Consider the following 21,846-nt stretch of genomic DNA (forward strand, 5'->3'; position numbering starts at 1 on the left):
CCGCGTACCTCAAAAAAAAAAAAAAAAAATTAACATGGTAGAAAAGAAAACACCTTAAAAGACCCTAAGAACACCTCACTCAAGTCTGTATACATGTATGTCATGTATGTGTGTATATCTTGTATGTCTAGACACAGAAACAGTTTGGGGCTTCCCTGGTGGCACAGTGGTTGAGAGTCTGCCTGCCGATGCAGGGGACACGGGTTCGTGCCCCGGTCCGGGAAGATCCCACATTCTGCGGAGCGGTTAGGCCCGTGAGCCATGGCTGCTGAGCCTGCGCGTCCGGAGCCTGTGCTCCACAATGGGAGAGGCCACAGCAGTGAGAGGCCCGCGTACCGCCAAAACAAAGACAGAAAAACAAAAAAACAGTTTTACTTGGACCAGCAGACAATAACAAAGAAACTCCATTCATCAACGACTTTTGGTTACAGGTAACCCTGTAAATGTATCATTCAGAAATTGATAAAAATTACCAGAAGATGATAATCAGGTACATTTTGTGGCTTGTAATGCTGAGATAAATTTCAAATTTTAACAAGACATTGCAGTCCTACCAAGGAAGCAAGTACATTATTTAAAATCTTCCTAAAAATATATACAGCGTGTTAAGGAAACTCTGCCCACATGCTCACGTCTACCTCCGTTTCTCTCCTCTCGAAGAATGAGTGAGATGCTGATGGCGCTGGAAACCCAGGGCTGGGCTGGTGCGTGGCCTGGCAGCTCACTCTCTCCTGCCCGTCTACCCTTCTGGAAAGTCCGCCCGCCCCCAGCTCACTTGTGCTGAACTTGCAAGGGCTGGAGCTCAGAGTGGCTGGGGATGGGTCTGTTTCTCACACCCCACTCTCCCCAGAGGAAGATCTTAAGCTCTAAACTGGGGTGGGGATGTGAGAGCAGGGAAGACCAAGAAACCCTATTTTAGCTTTGACATCGCGCCACATTCTCCAGTGCAACTTTCGAGCCAATTCTATGTTGAATGCCCTTCTGCTTCTTGTGTCTGCCTCTCTGTGAGTAAAAATGCACAGTGAGGATCCAACTGTGTTCCTTCGTCACTCCACCTCCCCACAGCTATGGAAAATGGACACCCTGCTGAGCCCGCTCACGCTTCCTTCCTCTTCCTGAGGAGGCAGAGTGATAACTCCTCCCCAGTTCTGCCTCTCCCAGAGCCCAGTCACCTTAGGCAAGTCTCCAAAACGCTCAGTCTCAATAATAACCTTGAGCATGAAATGAGGAGGCTCAACTAGATGACTCCTCGGGCTCTTTTCAGTTCTAAAATCCCCTGCACAGGCTCAATGTACAAATCCAAGGGGCAGTCCATGTTTTGGGTAGTTAATGTTCTCCCCCCTCACCCTCCGCAGCCTTTTAGATCCTAATCATGCCCACCCAGGAAGCCTGCCTTGACTCCCACAAGCTCTGTATTGGCTGTCTCCCCTGAGCACAGTCTTCATTACCCTATACCATGATCATCTGTTTACCACTTTCCCCCCTGCACACTCTCCACTGGACCAGGAATGCTATTCAAGGGAAGGCTCTGATTGTCAGCCATTTCCCATCATTTTAGCCCCAGCCTGACACACAAAATATCTGCTGACAGACTACCTTCTTGGGATTCACTATTTCATGGCAACTATGGACTTAAAACAAAAAGGAGCAAATAAAAGCAGTACCTCTGCTCCCAAGGACTTTACAGTCTAAAAAGGGGGAAAAGATAAGTGCACAAACTTCTGAAACGAGGACTTCAAGGAAGAAACAGACCATATTTGCACCGCCTCAAGGTATACCCCATAAATGACTTACTAATTATAAAGGAGAAGTGGTAGCTTCAAAGAGTTTAGAAGTCTGACACACAACACCTTGCCCAGTAATCAGACCACCACCGATGAAGGGACAAACCAACAGCATGTGCCTCCAGATACGAGTAAAGCACTGAGAGACAGGTCACTTCTGTGTACTCCTGCTCAAAGGGAATAAGCTGATTCCAATCACAAAGAATGGAAAACAAACCCAAGGTGAGGCACATTCTATGAAATAATAGGCCTGTAGTCTTCAAAAATGTCAAGTCATGAAGGCAAAAGGAAGATCACAGGAACAGCTTCAGATTAAAGGAGACTAAACAGACACAGAAATTACTGGAACAACTGGCACAATGTGCATGGCAAATAGATTAGATAACAGAATTACATCAGTGTTACACTTCCTCCTGATCTTGATGTTTACACCATGGTTATGTAAGACAACATCCCTCTTCTTAGGAAATACACACTAAAGGATTTGGAGAAAAGGGGCATCGTGTCTACAACTTACTCCGATGATTCAGAAAAAAAAAAGCATAAATTTGTGTGTGTGCGTGTGTGTGTGTGTGTGTATACGGCGGGGGGGGTGGGGAGAGAGAGACAGAGAGACAGAGACAGAGACAGAGACAGGTAGGGAAGGAGGAGGGAGGGAAGGAAAGATAAAGCAAATATGGCAAAATGTTAGCAAAATGCTAACAATTAGGGAATCTAGGAGCTATTTTTACAATTCTTGCAACTTTCTGTTAAGTTTGAAATTATTCCAAAATAAAGGGTTAAAAAAAAAAAGAACAAGATACATGAAGGATAACGGGGATTCAGTGGAGGAAGAGAGCTCCCGCAAAAGTTAATTAAAAATCATTCAATCTCAAAATTTTAAAGGTATTAAAATGGTTTTTGACAGTCCTCTAATCTTAAAGGTCTAAAATTCTTTTTCTAGTTATGTATTTTATTTCTGGCTCAGTCATAACCTGGCTGGTACAGGCCCCCACCTGAGAGCTGTGCAGAGACCCAGCCTCTCATGGAGGCTAGAGCCTGCCCCCAAATTCCATAAACCGCCCTCCAGTTGGCCTCACCTCCTAACGTTCCTGTCTGTGACAAGCCCACTCTACCAGTCACCAGGCCTGAAGCCTCAGGGGTTAGCTACAGCAAGCTCACCATTCTCCCACCAATCTCCTTTATCTTACCAACCTCCACATCTTGTTTGTTCTGCCTAGAAAACGCCACTTGGGACTCTTGCTCTGGACCTGCTTTCTCAGGACCATCACCCACATCCAGGTCCAGGCTCTCATCACCCTCACCCCCAACAATTCCTGCAGGTCCCTCAATGCCAGCCTCCCTCCCACAACTACCTGCAGCCTGAGTAACCGTCCAAGAACAGCCTGCTCCCAGCCTCCTGCTCAAACACCTTCAGTGGCTCTTCCCTGCCTAAGCGCTCCTGCCTCCCTTCAAGGCCCCCACTGCCAGCATCCACAGCTTTCCTGCAACTCCTCCAAAAGCTTCTCCAGTCCAGTCAAGCATGTCTCCTCACTGCTCATGGTCACACAGAGTGGCTGCGTTATACTGTTGCTCTAACCTAGAATGTCCCACTTTTCCCAACCTGTTTTCCCAGGATCAGGTTAAAGGGTATACGTCTTGTTAAGTCTTCCCTGGTGCCCCCTTTGCTAAGCTTGTAAAGTACTTTATAAGATGCACTACCCAATTTGCATGCTATTACATGCTGTCCAGAAGTGACTCACTCTTATCTCATAATTTCTGACTGCTCTTGAATATTTTACATGATTTTTTAAAAACTCATCTGGAAAATTATGCACTATCAAGCAAAAATACTTTTGTGGTTATTTATCAGATACCAATTTATAAGCTTGGTCATTTCCCTTACATTCTGAATGACTTGGCTACAAAGTATAGTATTTAGTAGGAACGTTTTAAATATTAAAACACCAGAAGTGTCACCTGCCTGATACATTACCTGTACTGGGGAGGCATTTGAATACCCCCCCATGGTGATGGGGACTGAGAACTGCTCCATAAACACAGGCAGCGTGCCCAACTTTCCGGGGAAGATGAAATCAAAGAGTGACCACAGCTCACGGAGATTATTCTGCATCGGTGAGCCAGACAGGATGATGCGATGAGGGGTGCGGAACTGTTTGGGGAAAGCAAGGACTTTTCTGTTAAATACACCTTTTAGCAGATGATCACCAACCCTACCCCAAAACACTCCCATGCAATCTTATTATTTAACACAGCTACATATTCTTTTGGTCTCCTCTAAAACGCAGACATTTTATGAAACTTTAATTCTTCAATTACACATAGATTAAAAAAATATATATATAGGGAAGAATTTCTTACTGTTCAAGCTGAAGACTATGGACTAGAGTTGGATTTGGTTACATTCTAACAACTGATCCCTATAAGAGACATTAAGTAATGTGAACAATTAGAATTTTAGAAAACATGATTAAGTGCAAGAATGAAAAGTGTTCTGCATTAAGGCAAAATGTGTATTTCAAATTCCTTATGCAAAAGCACAAGGAAAGGGCTTCCCTGGTGGCGCAGTGGTTGAGAGTCTGCCTGCCGATGCAGGGGACGCAGGTTCGTGCCCCGGTCCGGGAAGATCCCACATGCCGTGGAGCGGCTGGGCCCGTGAGCCATGGCCGCTGAGCCTGCGCATCCGGAGCCTGTGCTCCGCAACAGGAGAGGCCACAACAGTGAGAGGCCCGCGTACCGCAAAAAAAAAAAAAAAAAAAAAAAAGCACAAGGAAAGATTAAATAAGTCTGTTACTAAAAGCAGAGTTTATTCTCAATTAAATATTATCCACCTGGAAACCCTCCTTGTTATTAAAGGTCACACCTGTTTGCAAGCAAGAGTGATGGCAGCATTTGGATTCCGAATTTTGTGTCCTTCGTCCAAGATCACATAGTGCCAGTCATGCCTGCTAATATCATCTTGCATCAGTCGAACGTAGGAGTAAGAAGTGATCAAAATCCCATGACAATGAGCAATATCTCGAATTAGTTTCTCCTAAAATGATGACAAAATGGTAAAGACAGTTTTAAATAAGAAGTTAAACGAGGATGACTCTTAAAATCAACCTTTTAAGGACTTCTCTGGTGGTCCAGTGGTTAAGACTCCCCGCTTCCAATGCAAGGAGCACGGGTTCAATCCTAGTCGGGGAACAAAAATCCCACATGCCATGCGGCGTGGCCATAAAACAAATAAATAAAATCAACCTTTCACATGGAGAAAAGGGAACCCTCCTGCACTGTTGGTGGGAATGTAAATTGATACAGTCACTATGGAGAACAGTATGGAGGTTCCTTAAAAAACTAAAAATAGAACTACCATACGACCCAGCAATCCCACTACTGGGCATATACCCTGAGAAAACCATAATTCAAAAAGAGTCATGTACCACAATGTTCATTGCAGCACTATTTACAATAGCCTGGAGATGGAAACAACCTAAGTGTCCATCATCAGATGAATGGATAAAGAAGATGTGGCACATATATACAATGGAATATTACTCAGCCATAAAAAGAAACGAAATTGAGCTATTTGTAGTGAGGTGGATGGACCTAGAGTCTGTCAAACAGAGTGAAGTAAGTCAGAAAGAGAAAAACAAATACCGTATGCTAAAACACATATATGGAATCTAAGGAAAAAAAAAAAGGTCATGAAGAACCTAGGGGTAAGACAAGAATAAAGACACAGACCTACTAGAGCATGGACTTGAGGATATGGGGAGGGGGAAGGTTAAGCTGCGACAAAGAGAGAGAGTGGCATGGACATATATACACTACCAAATGTAAAACAGATAGCTAGTGGGAAGCAGCCGCATAGCACAGGGAGATCAGGTCGGTGCTTTGTGACCACCTAGAGGGGTGGGATAGGGAGGGCGGGAGGGAGGGAGACGCAAGAGGGAAGAGATATGGGAACATATGTATATGTATAACTGATTCACTTTGTTATAAAGCAGAAATTAACACACCATTGTAAAGCAATTATACTCCAATAAAGATGTTAAAAAAGAAAAGAAAAGAAAGAAATAGCCATAGGTACCAGGAACAAACAGGGGATGGGCAGGGAAGAAACAGGTGAGGGAGATTTAGCGGTACAAACTTCCAGTTGCAAAATAAATGAGTCAAGGGTGAAATGTACAGTGCGGGGCAATGTAGTCAATAACTATGCAACATCTTTGTATGGTAACATATAATAATTAGACTTATCATGAAGATCATTTTGAAACCTACAGAAATATTGAATTACTATGTTGTGTAACAGGAATTAACATAGTGTTATAGGTTAATTATACTTCAAACACAAACTCATAGAAAAAGAGATCATAGTTGCGGTTACCAGAGGTGGAAGATGGGGGGGGAGGAGGAATTGGATGAAGGCAATCGAAAGGTACAAACTTCCAGTTATAAGCTAAGTACTAGGGATGTAATATACAACATGACAAATATAATTAACACTCCTGTATGTTAGGTATGAAAGTTGAGAGTAAATTCTAGAGTTTTCATCACAGGAAATTTTTTTCTATTTGTTTAATTTTGTATCTATATGAGAGGATGAACGTTCGCTAAGCTTACTGTGATAATTATTTCATGGTGTATGTATCTCAAATCATTATGCTGTACACCTCAAACTTCCAAAGTGCTGTATGTCAATTATATCTCAATAAAACTGGAAGGAAAAATAAATATAATAAAATGTTTAAAAATTTAAAAAATATCAACCTTTCAATCATGATACAATCTAAGGCACTTTATAAAGATGTATACAAACATAATATATACAACAGAATTATACATTATCAGCAGTGGAAGTTTATGTTTCATTAATCTGTAAGTCGTAAACACTGACTAGTATGTCCACTACTGTGGGGGAGGAGGGCTCATAAGAAGACCAGAAAAAGGTATAACATGTAAACACTTACCCAATTTTTATTTTTCCAAAACATCCTTTGTGTCAATCCTTGTTAAACTAAAAACAACACAGTAGATGGAAAACGGTCTTTTTTTAAAAATGAAAGAAAATGAGAGAAAAGCCAAGGAGACAAGAAAGACAAATCCAGGAGCTCTGATGATGTATAACATGAATTCAAGAAGAACAGAGTACAAAGGATATAAAAGAAGTGATCTTAAAAATGATAGAAAAAACTTCTGAGGAGAGACTAGAGTCTATAGAACAAAACACCGAAACAGCCATACATCTGGGTACACACCTATTAGATGTCTGAATCCCCAAAACAAGGGAAAACGAGAAAATGCTGTAGCTTCTAGTCAGAACAAAACAGACTGAAAAAAGATTCCCTGCAAAGGAAATCTGCGCTGGATATCTTTTCTGCAACACTAAATACGTCGGAAAACGAAGGGCAAATCTTTCCATAATTCTAGGGGGAAAGCAAAGACCCTGGAATTCTGCATTGATCCAAATTAGCAGTCACGCTTGACAGAAAAAAAGAACAAATTCCACCTTTAGCTGGGCAAGGACAGAAAATAAACCAGCAAGAGATGGCCTATGAACAGCATGCTGCCTCCAGCCGGTGCAGGGGTGCGGTCACTAAAAGAATGCAGCTCCTTTCCCTGGTGGGAGCAGAAAGGTGCTCAGGACCCCGCACTCTGCACAAGAGCAGGTGGCAGAGCTCCCCGCCTCATGCTCATCACAGACGGAGTGCTCACAGCAACTCCGAGAGAGGACAGAGGTCCTTACCCCCAGTTCACAGAGGGGAAAACTGTGGCTTATCAGGTCACATAACTGGTAAAGTGGTGGTAGGATCTGAACATAGAAAAGCAGCCAACTCCAAAGCTAATATTAACTGAATATTAGGCAACACTGCCTCTTACTTTACTGTAAAAGAAAATATTTTTAAGGGAAGATTACATGTAATATACCTACCATTCTAAAATTATTAAAATAATAATTAAGTAAATATTAAAACATTGTTTTAAATACTAATGAAACTGTTATGAAATTATCTAAAATATAAAAAGGGATCTATTTTTGCATGATTATAATTCCAGTTTAATTTAACAAACCTAGAGTGAGAACAGGGGAAACTGAGTGTACTAAAAATCCCACCTTATCAATGGTAGAATGGGGCACAGGTGATGAACACTGTTCATGTCTTTATCATGACAGAAAAACAGATTGAAATACATTCATAAAAATTTAAGCCCAGGGCTTCCCTGGTGGCACAGTCGTTGAGAGTCCGCCTGCAGATGCAGGGGACACGGGTTCGTGCCCCGGTCCGGGAAGATCCCACGTGCCGCGGAGCGGATGGGCCCGTGAGCCATGGCCGCTGAGCCTGCGCGTCCGGAGCCTGTGCTCCGCAACGGGAGAGGCCACAACAGTGAGAGGCCCGCTTACCGCAAAAAAAAAAAAAAAAATTTAAGCCCATTTATTGATTAATAGTTGCTACTTCAGCATAAATACCAGAAAAGAAATAGACTGTAGAACTATCAAACCACTATCAGGAAAAAAATAGATATAGGAATAGAAAATTTTCTAATAGGAAATAGAAAAAGAATTAAGAAAATATAAAAAGCAGAAAATACAATAAAGAGAAAATAAGACAGCTGGCTTCAGACCTAACATTTATGTCAGGGTCTCCACGTGACAGTGGGTTGTCAGCTGTGACCCTTTCCACTAGGAAAGTACGGCCAAAACCTGGCCTGTGTTTAAGAGATGAGACCCAAACTAGACTGGTGCTGAGAGTTAAGAGTATGGGAACTATTAAAGATATCCCAAGGAAATGCAAACAAAAACAGGGCAGGATCAGAAATACAAGTATCAGACAACAAGAAGTGAACAGGAAAAGGAGGGCCTCTTTTGTATTTTAAGGAGACAACACACTAGAGAGAAGAGCCAGGCCTTTACCTGCCTGCCCGGAGCACTGCACCAGAGCCCAAGGCACAGCCCTTAAGAGCTATGCTGGCAAAGTAGCACATCCACAGCCGGCCGGCGACACGGCCACAGCTTCTCAGAGTTCAACAGTCAGAAGAGACAGAGGAAGACTAAAGGCAACTAAAAGTTTATAGTTAGGATCCAAAGGATCTGAGTCTCTCCATCAGTGAGCTCCTTTTAATAGCTCTCAGCAGAGCCTTAACCCACACAAAGATATTCATTCCCCACACCCTACTGAGGCTGAAATCAAACCAAGCAGCCAATACAATTGGCTAAATAAAGACAGTGAGACAGTAAGATAAAAACAAAAATCATTGAAGCTCAAGGACAAAACCTGGTAGAATTGATAGAGAAAAAAACTAAGTAACTCTTTGAAGAGACCAAAAAACAGACAGACCTCTGGAAAGTCAGCCCGAAGAACAGACTCAGATGGGCAGCATGAAAAACATTAAAGGAGTCACCCCAGAGGCAGAGAACACAAAATGTTAGCCAATGCCACGTGCAATCCAATGCCAAAGAATCTGAACTTTGACAGAGAATGTGAACATTACCCAAAATGGACCCAAGAAAAATGAGACAAACCAATCAGACCAATACTGAAGGACTTGAAAAGGATGTTATGCTTTTCCCACCAGAAGTCTACTGGACCCAAAGGGTTTTACGAGTGAAGTAGGAATCAATCCTGTTATTTAAACGGTTCCAAAATACAGAAAAAGATAGAAGGCTAGCAAAACCCTGTTTTCAAAACTGACAGAAGCAACATACTCACACAGTGTGCGTACTCCCCAACTAGAGATTCATTACTTTATAAATAAAACCTAGCACTATATTAAGCTAACAAGGCATCACAGAAATAGAAGAATAGCTAAATATTAGGAAAACTAATACAATAATTCATGTAATCATAGTCATACAAATTTTATAAAATTCAACATCTTAAAAATATTATCTTAATAAACAAGGGTTAAAATATTTTTTAATTCAATAGAATATAAATGGGTGTAACAATGGCCAAGAAAATTCTGAAAGAGGAAAAGAGAAACTTTTCTCATGTCATAATACACTCAAAACTTCAGAGTTAAGAGCTATAACACCTGGTACTAGTAAAGGCTCAACAGGTGAGAGCTGTGTTATTAATATGACTACTGTTTTGCCATCTTCCTATTCATGATTTTCCGCGCCTATGCAATACTCATCGAGGGCCACACCTGATTTAACCATTTCCTGACTTTTTTTTTTTTTTTAACCTATGATGAATGCAGCACTAAATACCTCAAGGCTCACAGCCTTACAAACACACGTATAGACTCTCCCATGCCTCGCCTTACCCACTTCTCCCTGATTACACTGCTATTCCACTGCCACCGGCTCTGCCACAGTGGCTAGTGTCCAGTGAAGAAAAGCAGGCTGTCCGGAGATGCACTGTTCCACCTCGAATGCATCCCACCAGTCCTGAGACTTTTAGAAGCCAGAGCTGATTTCAATAGCTCCTCCACATCTGAATTTTCCACTGAGAGTCTGGGTAGGCAGCTATCCCAACTCTATCCCCATCTCTTCCTCCTCCTGGGACAGCAGTGGCTTCCAGAAGTCCTGAAGCAGGTAGGGCGTGGAACGACAGCAAACCGACACACAGGAATGCCCCACGCCCTGTGCTACTCCAGGCATAGAGCTATGTGCCCAGAGAGAAATGGGAGAGTAAAACAACGACAACTGTTTGGGGCCTGAAATACAGCAGAAGTGAAATTACCACTCACCTTTATAAACTGTCCGCTGGATCACAGCCAAACCCTGCCCATGTGGATCTATTTGCTCATGACCCTGGAACTCCTAACTGCTAGATGCAGTGACTCACCACAGTCATTCCACTACCCTCCAAGGAACGCCACCCTGAACTGGATTTGGGACATCACTTTACCACAGTTAAACAAACGAGGTGCCATGCCTCTCAAATACATACCACCAGAGTTATGTTTAGCTTCTTCGACATGTCTAAGAATTGAAGTTTATTTGGAAAATTCTGTAACGTTAACTACAGAAATACAAAATTTCTACCATATTCAAAAAGATGTATGATGATAAGAATCAAAGATGCTTTTATAAAAAGAGTAAGAAAATTTTTTAACATCCACATTGAAAACATAACCTCCACTTAACAGCCACTGGGTAAAAACACATCTAAGACTATTTGTTTTTACCTGATTCAATCTCAGAATTCTGTAACTGCCTAGACCGGAGTTTCAATAATGGTGAATTGTTGAATATTATGGACGTCTCTATCCAAACACTTAAGACAAATCATCTCGGGCGGTTTCAAATTAAAAGCTTGTAAAATATGTAACCTCTCCTAGTTTTTGCAATTAATAGGGTACATCTGCAATTAGCCTGACTTACTGAATGCAGTGCTGTTGTCATTAAAAGATGTCTGTGAAAGTGCTGCTGTTATTACGGAGGCTCAGGAGACCAATCCCTCCTAGAGGGCAAACAGTGGACTGGTAGAAAACAACAGCCATAAATCACACTGTCAGGCAGCAGGGAGAGCGGAGTGGAGCACAGGCACATGAAGGCCATTCACGGTAAACACAGCACAGCAGCTTCCCAGGCAGGATTTACTGCACCTGTAATTAATTAAAATTTCCTTCAAGGTAAATCTTTAATAAACAAGGATTTGTGCTGACAATGAAGAAAAAAGGGCTCCAGCAACACAATTTTACAATATCCCTCAAAGACCGAGCATAGCATCTATCATTTCTTGTATCAGGTGTATACACCGTCTCGAAAGTTAATGGGAACTACACCACATTGTGTTGTAATTTGTGTACCTGGAGCGGGTCTGAAATATTCAGGATGCTTGAGGGACCATGTGGCCCTTTTCTACTTTTATTTGTTATGTTTTTACTTGTCTCCCTTCCAGCTTTTTAAAAAGCCAAGTCTTTTTATGCTAGTGTTTCGGAAAACGGGCCTTTTTAAAGAACATGTGATGGTAGTTGCATCAGATGGCCATGTTTTCCTGTGGTCTGTTCTTTAGTCATACCTTGCATTTCCCAAAAAGAGTTTTAACACCATATCATTTGGGGGCCAATGAATCTAGACACGAAGGAGAAAGGTCTAGACGTGAATGACTATGAATATTTTTGATAAAGCAGGTCTGAACCTTCTATCTCGAATGTATTTATATTGAATCCCTCAGAAATGTCAGAGCATCTTTTCTCAAGTACTGAGATGAAGATGTCTACCACATTCTTCGTTTCTAACTGTAGGAATTACCTGAGTAGACACGGTATGCTGGGGACCATACTAAGTGTATTGTGCTCACATATTAACCCAACAAATCCTCAAAAAATTACCAAAACTAACCCATTTTCAGGAGATCAAACTAGGCTCAGAAAAGCTAAGTGACTTGCACCAGGTCACAAAACTATACGATGGCAGATCCAAGATTCCAACCCTGGTTTGGTAATTATAAAATCTATGCCTTTATGCCATTGTCACATTTCCTAATCCTATGCCTCTAAATACTATGAATGGATCAAAATGATCTCTTTGAATTATCAAAACTATTCCACAGAATTACTATATCCTACAAGGCAGGGAAAGGTGGGAGAGCTACAAAGTGACAACTGTTCCAGAATATAAGCAAGAAATTTCTCATTACACATCTTCCAACAAATTGAAAAAAGGGTCCTTAATAATTAAATAAACTTTACAACGCAGTGCTAAAGTTGCCACCCCCTGCTGTGAGTTACGGGATAAGAATTACAAAACTGCCTTCTTTTATTATCTTTTCATATATTTTCTTTCCCCAAGAAAATGGTTAGCTTTTCAAGATCAGTTAAAAACATCATATCCATTTTTTGGAGTCCTAATAGCATCAAATACCTGCAATGTTATGTTTATAGTTATTCAACAAATAAATATTAATCAACTTACATATCAAGTTTCTCTCCATTAGAAAAAAGGGATCATAAGACATGAGAAAAGGATAATCTTGGATTCCTAGTAAATGAGATTTCGACTGACCATTAAAGGAGATTCAGAGCCTGAAAATGTCTTTATCTGATTGATCAACTGGTTGAAAATATTAGCCACATATTTTTTTGCAAGGTCGCTGGGTGTGCATTTGATAATTCAAAATTATGCTGTCAACCAAAGAGAATATTAACAAAGATAATATAGGATCACCTGGTGAGAGAGGTGGGAAGCTAAAAGGCAATTTAGGGAAGAAAAATGATAGATGATCTCCATTTAGAAATTGTTTGATCATTTGATAGCTCTTCTCTAAATGAAAAACTTTCAAAGTTTGACATCTTACCAGCTACAACAAATCATTAGAAAAATAAAAATAATCTATTTGAATGATAAGCAGAATAATTCTGACATTATTACTTTTTTAAGTTTTCCAAAGAGAAATTCTCTTCTCTTCCCTATTTTCTCCAGCACTGAATAACCCTACACCAGAGTGCTTCTATTATCAATACATTTAGACGGGACAGCTGGTGCGCACAGAAAGTTCCCCCATGGAAAAAAGAAATTTCAGCCTATGAGGATGGAAAGGAAGTTACACATTAGGTGCTGGCTTAAAGGACAGACCAGCACTGACAGAATATTTGAAATGTGATTAAGAAATGTAAACTCTATTGCAATCTAACACACACCTATAAGCCAACAGGTGTGCATGGAGTGGTAACAAAGATCTGTACACACAAATACAAAAGGAAGGAGCAAAGGGATCAAATGCCACTCGGTCTTTTAATCCAGAAGCCAGAGTTCTGATCTTGGAAGTGTTACAACAAGGCCTGTGCAGAGGAATGAACACATTTTCAATATGTCGTCATCACAAATAATAAACTGATATTCAATATTAATAATAAACTGATTGTGTTTCTAAGTAGAGAGTACGGTTTGAAAGATGCGAAAGAACATCTTTTCGATCTTTTGCATAACAGCTTACATCTTTAGAGATCTGAGATACTTTACAATGAAAAAGGAACTGTCCAAAGAGTTAAGGGTCAGAGTAAAAACACAAGTCTACTGCTTTTCCTCAAAAGTTAAGAAACTTCAAGTTAAAGCGCTTGGTAAACCATTAAGTACTAAAAAAACAATCATATAATGCATGTGTCTGTGCATAACCAGACACCTCAGAAGGTACAAATCACTGTAAACAAAAGTGAAATAACTGTTTGCTCTCTAAGCAAGTTAAGGAAGCAAATCGCACCAACAGAGACACTGACCAATGTCAATTCTATTTTCATTCACGAGTCAATGTATTTCATTTACATGAAGGTTGCTCTTCAGGCTATAATAACAGAAGAGACTCAAGTGAGCCATGATATGGTAAAGGTGTAAAAGAAAAAGCACAAAATAAAAAAAAGGATAAGGAGGAACATGTGAAAAATTTGCCTTTTAAAGACATTCATCAACTAATGAATCCTAGTACAAGACTTTGCAATACAAAATATTAAGAAATGTCAACAGACAATGGAAGTGAAAAAAGGAATCAAAAATGTTTTACAAGAATGATGACAGGATAGTCACAACAATTTAGTTTGACTAGAAAAACAATCTAAGCTGTTATTTTCATGCTGCTGAGAAAAAAATCACTTTTTTATTTTGTTTTGATTGCAGCGTTTATCCCACTTTATTAATTATTTCAACTCATTTGTTTTCTATTTATCATTTAAAATTCAGGGCAAAGTATGCTGTTTTTAACAACAGCTAGTAAAAGTAAGATTCCATCTCACCAAAGTTGAGCTACCAAATTATAGATACTCCTGATTCACTTTTATCGAAAGTTCTGCTTACTCATGACCATGAACAAAATGGGAATTTGGAGGAAAGGGGGTACTGGCAGAATCATAAAGACACTGGAGTTTAGTGGCTCACACATATTTAACTGAGTGAGGCAAACATTCAACAGCTCTCTCAGCTGGCATTGCTTTCATGGGGGCACAGAGGCCTCACTCAAGAGCTGTGAAACTCAGGACAGAAAGAACTCATAGCAAACTGCCACTTCTTGTCTACAGAGTAAACCTGCAAACCCACAGTGAAAATGTGTTAATTATTATCTATTGTCTATAGGCCCCTGGGATACGATAATGATGAAGACATAGTCTCCACACTGCAGAGCTTACAGTCTAGATGGTAGACAGACATGAGGATTAAAAAAGCATAATACACCCTATCTATGCTACCCAGAGGAGAAGAGATGATAAACCTTTTTGATAATGTGTGGGTAAAACTACAAGTAAGTGAGAAAATGCAACTTTCAAATAACAGTGATTAGACTTAAATGGTAATCAATGATTCAGAGAACAAAAAACTTAAAAGGCAACAGTACAAATTACAAAATGGCAGGCTCTTCTTTTGTTCATTTAAAATACATTTTAAAAGCATGTTAACAAATTCATTTATCAATTAAGAGTTATTTTATTACATTTTGTACCTACTTTCCTAAAACTGTTTAAAGCCTCTAATGCCCCAAATCCAGCCAGTTAACTGCTGCATAAGCCCCCTGATTTCTGGTCCCACTCAGGGTATCAGGCTTGTGTTTCACGGGACAAGAACATGTCACCACCATGGACTGTTAGAATGACAAAGCCTGCATTCATAATTGTTTTAAAAATACAGAGCTCTAAATTAAATCAATAACAATAAGTTTAAATGCAAGAAAGAAACACAGGAACATACACTTAATAAATAAATGGATCAAAGCAAAAACAATTATGTCAAATAGAGGGCTTTAAAACAAGCAAAAAGATTCTGAGGTACTGTAATGTTACCTTTTTGTGGGTAAAGGACCCAGTTTCGTGCAGAACTGCCACTCTGAATGGAGGCCACCACGTGTGAAATTCCTTCACCCACTGATGCATCACTGTCGTCGGACAGACAATTATAGTCGGACCCAACCCCTCGAACCTGCACCCAAAATGTCCAAGAAGAAAAGACAACCATGAAGGACAGCATATGGATGATCAACTGCCAAAAAACAAAAAAGAACAAACAAAAACTTAACAGCTCAAAAAAGAAAATCCTAGCTTTGGAAATTTACTGATATTTTCTTCAAAGAAAAAGCTATAGAGGATAAAACCCACCAAGTGAAATCCCTACAACCCCATTCATCAGTTAGTGAGTGCAGGTATTAAGAGGAAACACCAGCTACTACATATCAAAAGATAATGTCTATAGTAAAGTAAAAAAAAAAAAATCAAATAAAAATTACCTAACAAAAATACTTTTCTCTCTTCTTCCAGATTAGTGAAGGCATTGTACAGTATATCTTAACCTAAGTGAACATAAGAGTGTCTTCAACTGGTCTGAAGCTTTATAGTCTACCAAGAGTTTTCACCCACAAGATTTCAATCAATCTCACTGCCTCGGGAAGCAAGCAGGACAGAAATCCTGCGGTGTTCGGGGCCGCTGAAGGCTTCTGTGCCCGAGGCCCCCTGGTTACCAGGAGATGGAGCAAGCCCTCAAGTCGGTCTTCTGACCGCTGCAGCCTGCTCTTCCACTACATGGTGCTGCTCTCTTCTCCACGTGATAAAAAACAAGTGGGTGAGCATCACGGTGACCCAGAAAGCCCAGGCCAACGGAAGGCAAGCCGCTCAGTTCTTGTGTAAAGCAGCTGAGCACTACATGGCAAGAGCTTTAACAAGAGTCGCATGTTGACCAAGCGATCCCAAGACGAACGTTTGTGTACTGCGATACATACTGTAGCATTATTTATACTGTGGAAAAAGTGGGCGCTGCCTGAACGTCTGTAAATAAGAGAAGGGCTGAATAAACCATCTTTACTGCAGCACTACAGGCTGGGGGTTAGGAGCACTGCCTGGGTCTGAATCCCAGCTCTGCACACACTAACGGAACCTCAGCTTTTCATCTTAAAATAATAACAGTAGTGATCATACCATTTATATGAAGATTAAATCAACATCTATAAAGTGCTTAGAACAGAACACAGTAAATACTATTAGGGTTTGTTAAATAAGATGGAATATAATATAACCATTAAAATCGTCTTTGAAGAATATTTAAAATCTGGAAGATGCTCGTAAGTCTTTTAAGAAACCAAATTACTTATGGAATCACCCCAATTCACTTACACATAGGTAGCCAGTAAACTGGTCATGGCCCCCTCTCTCAACATCCACATCTCCCCTCTCTCCTTCCGAACAGAACCACAATTTTGTGCAGGTATCCCCTCTTCCTTCCCAGACGTGTACTCGAGGGGACTCTGATCACTGTCTGGCTATAGCGAAGAGGGGAGAAGCCAGAATCATAGCTTGTCTGTCAGCACACAGTGTTCCCCTGGCGACAATCACCTGTCCACTGAGGGGCGTGGGAAGACTGGCTTGCTCACGGTTAAGGAAGGACTTACACTCTAGGTCGGGGAGAGCTTCCTCTCTTGGTCTCTCCTGCTGCATGTGAACAAGGAAATACAGTGCAAGGAGATCTTATGACCACAGAAGAATTGGCATCAGGAGAACCCGGGCCCCTGATGACATCACTGGGCTGCTTCTGATCATGCTGTGTCTGCAACCTACCCCCTCTGTAGGTATGTGAACATTTAACCCAATTTGAGGCCAAGATTTTTTTACCTGAAGTCAAAATACCCTGATCCACTGTACACCGTAGGCACCTGACTGAATCAGTACCATCCTGCCTTCCCTCCCTCCTGTTACCACGGAACAGGTGTCCCTTTTCTTGTCTGAGCCCATACCCCCACTACATCTATGTTCCTACTACTGGAGCTGCTTCATCCTCAGTCCTGCTGGGAGGTGGGTATCAATGAAATGAAAACAAAGCAAAGTCAAACTAACTATGGGAGTCTCTTCAACACTAGACTCACACTCAGCTCATGCCACCAGAGGCAACTGGGAGCCAAGACTGACAGAGGAAACTGGCGCCCCACATGGCCTACCTTCTCACTCATCCGGGAGCAGAGTCACTGGCACCTTTTAAACTGTCATTCTCCGCCCCCTACCTTTTTCTGCCCAATGAGGATACTGAATATCTGAAGCTAGATCCACTGCACACACTTTCCCCATGCTATCTCATTAACTCCCAGTCTCAATTACTGTCTCTGCACTGCTGATGCACATCTAGGTCTCCAACCCCAATCTCCTTCCTGAACTCCAAAGTACCATATGCCTGGATGTCCAACTGCTGGCTGATCTCTCCACTCAGATGTCCCCACGGCACCACACGTCATCCTCTCCCCACCTGGCCCTCCTACCATGTTTCCTAATCCAATGGAAAGAACTGTCACCCATTCTCCAGGTACCCCAATTGGAAATCCGGGCCTCTGCCCCTCTCCTGTTCTCCACTGTATCCAACCTATACTGAGTTCATGTCACATCTACCTCCTAAATCCCTCTCAAAGTTACCCTGTCTCTCCATCTACACTGTTAACACTCCACTTCTGGCCACTATCATCTTACCTGGGTTACTGCACTTTCTAGAACGATCATTTCAAGAAAGGAAAATCTGAACACCTCATCCCTTTGCTTAAGGGCCTTTTCCCGTTTGTCCCCTGCTCTCGAAACAGTCCAAACACCTCACCCTGGCATATGAGACCAGGAGGATCTGACCTCGGCCCACCTCTTCAGCCTCTCCTCTCTCAGGGCCCCTACCCCAACACTGGCCCGGTGGTTCAGCACTCCCCCACCAGCACCGTCTTCAGTTCCTACAAAGTGCATACTCCTCTGACCTCTCAGCCTTCGCCTTGTCCCTTCTTGCCCTCTTCTCCTAGCCACCTGTCCATCAGCCCGCAGCTTCTTCCCTTCCCGTCCCTTTCTCTCCAGGTAGGTCAAGGACCCTTCCTTGGTGCATCCACACTAAGTTAGGACCCCACATTAACCCTGTCATAACGCATATCACCCTTACTGTAATTGTCTGCTAGATCCTTCCTAAGGTCCTTCAGGGTACAGGGACAGCCTCTTCTTCAAATGATCTCAATGTCTAGACCACAGGAGGTAGTGAATAAATACTGGCTTTATTAAATGAAAACTTTTTTTAAAGGTTGGAATAAATTGTATTGAAACGTTAAAAGAGATTATTTCTGAGTTAGGGGATCCTGAGTGATTTTTATTTTCTTGTTACAGTTCAATAAATGATTCCTGAACTTAAAATTTTTTGAAAACTAGAGTAAATCACACAGTACTTGAAATATTAAAAATAATCTGCACAACTGAAAAATACCTTGTAGTTCTAGTAGAAAAACAAGCCACAGCCTAAATGAGGCTTACCCTTATAATACTCCAATGTAACAAAATGCCTCTACCCACTCTAAATCCTCCCAACCTCCAGCTACAGTCACTGCCCCTGCCCCCTCTGCTCCACAGCATGGGCTCAGATTGCAAGAAGCCAGGTGCTGACACTTCCTGAAGAATTCCCAAGCCATGCTCTGCTCCTCCCCAAGAGCAGGGCCCATGCAAGAGCCCCTTCAAACTCCCCGGGGAGAGCATGACTCTGCCCTGGCCCCTTCCTTGACAATATTCCTTTCTAAAAGGATTAAATGCACCAACTTCTTTATATCCTCCAAGGGGAATTAAAGAGAGTTATCATCAATATGCACTTAGCAGGGATTAGGAAACAACCAATCAAAACCTATCTAAAATATTTAAAAACAAATTCACTTTCAAATAAACATAAATAGGTACATATGCTTTTGGAGGTTATATAGTATTTGTGCTCTTTTTATAACACACTCTCTGCCAACTGCCACAATGTCATTTAAGGCCAATATTTTATTCTGGTTGAACATCTAACTGGCATTATTATGCCCTTCAATTTCTGCCACTCTATTAGAAGATTACAGAGGTTTTCACACAGAGTGGGAATCTAGGAGCAGACCTAGATCGTCCCTGAACCACAGAAGGGGCAATCAAACCCATTAACAGTCACTTCAACTGCACCACCCTTCCCCAACCCTCAATCCCGTGAGATGAGTGTAAGAAATGGCTAAATGTACTAGAGTGATTAGCATCAATTACCAAACTGGCTACAATTCTTTTCATCTCTGAGTATCACTGACTACCTAATGAGTTTACGACAAGCCAACGGCTCCATGGTCAAATATTTCAACCTGCAGGATGGAAATCTGCCATTCATAGCCTTGAATTTACCAGGAATTACAAAGTAAAAACATTTACCTTTGAAAGTTTATTACCTTTTTCAGGCCATTTATGTGTAACTAGGAATTTCCTAAATGATATCCAAGACTTCAGAGTATTAACTGAAGTTTGAAAGGTAAATAATTTATTTCCTCTCCATCACAAAATTCAGGGGGCCTATCATTATAATATGAATGGCAAAGTGAAAAGAAGGTAGTGTATACAATATGAACTGGGAACACAGCAACTAGTATAGATGTTTATTAACCACATGTAAATGTAAATATGCTTTTCCCTCTCTTTTAAAAACACACATATAAAACACATTAAAGAAACAAAAATTAAAAACTTCTTTTACCAGGAAATTCCTTCCTGGTATCCCAGAGACTTCCATGGTTTCAGGGATCGTTGACCTTAAAATTACAACACTAAGACCATCTCAAATTAGGGCCCCAAAATCTACAGCTTGCAAGAGTTCAGAGGAAACGTACATAGTCCATGAAGCAATGCTGGCTCATGCAGAACTTCGTTTGACTATGCATCTGGCTATTTTTCTTTAGGACGTAAACACAGAGGAGAACTCCAAGTTCATCTAGTTTCAGAGGAGGACATACTACAAAATTGTGAGAAAAATGTCATACAATTTGCTCTGGCACGTGCACGTGGAAGGGACCAAGCTCCTCCGTACACCACTATTCATAAAGAGCTCAGTTGTTTAGCTGATACGTAACTGCATTCTGAGAAGCCACTTCTACCAATACTATTCTAATAAGGACGATCTGGGCTATAATCCAACATGCCACACTCTTTCATTATGGAAAAGAGGAGATGCGCATTGATAGTTAATTGATTACAGCTGCTGTTCATTATTAGCCCTCACTTCACTCCTAGCAGGATTGTCATCACTCAAGAGAGCACGTTTTAATTTTTTGACCAAAACTACACTGCAGGGATGACTTTAGGTTTCCTAGGCCCAGCATATTAGACTCCACACAAGTTTCATGGTAACAGGAAGGGAAGAAAAGAGATGGGAGATAAGAAAATCCCAGAAATCATTTAAGGAAAGAAAGACAGTCTTAGAAACTAGGGCAGCTTAGGGCATTCTAGTTAACAGAAACAAAACCAAAACAAAACAAAAAAAACAAGAGGTGCAGAGCCAAGCCGACCAAAGAGCTTATTTAGAACAGAGAAAGCATTTTTTAAATGGTGAACTAATGACATACATAGATAAGGAAACCCTAAATGCCCATTTTCAACTCTGACTCTTCCACTGGGATGGAATGTTTTCACATGAAATGTAATAGAATTCCAGTATCTGAAGAAAAAACTCTGCTTCAACACAACTTCCTTGTAATAACAATGGAACATTTCGTATTTAAAAATCTCCAAGTACATTTTTCCCTTCCTACAGCTAAGTAAGTATTTCTAAAATTTTCTAAAGCTTCAGTACTGCTCCTGGTAAGTGTGGATCTGCTAAATTAATGAAAAGAGTAAGGAATAAAAGCAAAGCAATAGACTTTGAAGATTTAAAAACAAGTTCTTTACTCAATAGTTTATGGTTCGTATCTGGCTCTCTCGCAAACACTTCTCTGACAGTGAACCAGCGTGTGGGGCAGTAACTCTGCTGTTGCTGCCTTCAGGCACACTGACACTCTTTTAAAGGCACACTGACACTCTTTTAAAGGGATCGCTGAATCACATCTTGTGAGTGCCTGAGGTTTCCAGGACACAAGCACCTGGTAAGTATCTTGCTGGTACTCATTAGGTCAGCCTGCTGGAATCCAAGGACATCTTCGATCACCTGGGCTCAAGATTAAAGATCCCACATAATTTACCTAGCATTATTTTTACCAATACTGATTGACATAAAAAGTCAATTTACAGCTTAAATACGGAAAAGCTCACTGGATTTCAAGATAAACTATTTCAGTCCTTCCACACAGAACAAATGTAGTTTAAATGCTTCTTCTTTCAGAATATTAAAGTTTTAATAGTTTATTTAAATTCCTAAAGAGAATAAAGATTACAA

The 21,846-nt window shown here is 41.0% G+C and overlaps 1 protein-coding gene across 2 annotated transcripts in view; it reads right to left on the bottom strand.

Annotated features, from left to right (window-relative positions):
• Positions 1–21,846, bottom strand: part of ERCC6 (ERCC excision repair 6, chromatin remodeling factor) — a 74,057-nt gene that overhangs the window by 15,349 nt on the left and 36,862 nt on the right. For both annotated transcript variants that reach the window (XM_024739064.1, XM_024739063.1), the window contains exons 8-10: positions 15,486–15,621; positions 4,648–4,818; positions 3,760–3,936 (exon numbers count right to left, since the gene is read on the bottom strand). In XM_024739064.1, coding sequence (XP_024594832.1) covers positions 3,760–3,936; positions 4,648–4,818; positions 15,486–15,621 — 484 coding nt within the window. The remainder of the gene's footprint in view (positions 1–3,759; positions 3,937–4,647; positions 4,819–15,485; positions 15,622–21,846) is intronic.

Source organism: Neophocaena asiaeorientalis, unplaced genomic scaffold (genome assembly GCF_003031525.2).
Source record: "Neophocaena asiaeorientalis asiaeorientalis breed wild unplaced genomic scaffold, Neophocaena_asiaeorientalis_V1.1 scaffold202, whole genome shotgun sequence".
NCBI classification, from domain to species: Eukaryota; Metazoa; Chordata; class Mammalia; order Artiodactyla; family Phocoenidae; genus Neophocaena; species Neophocaena asiaeorientalis.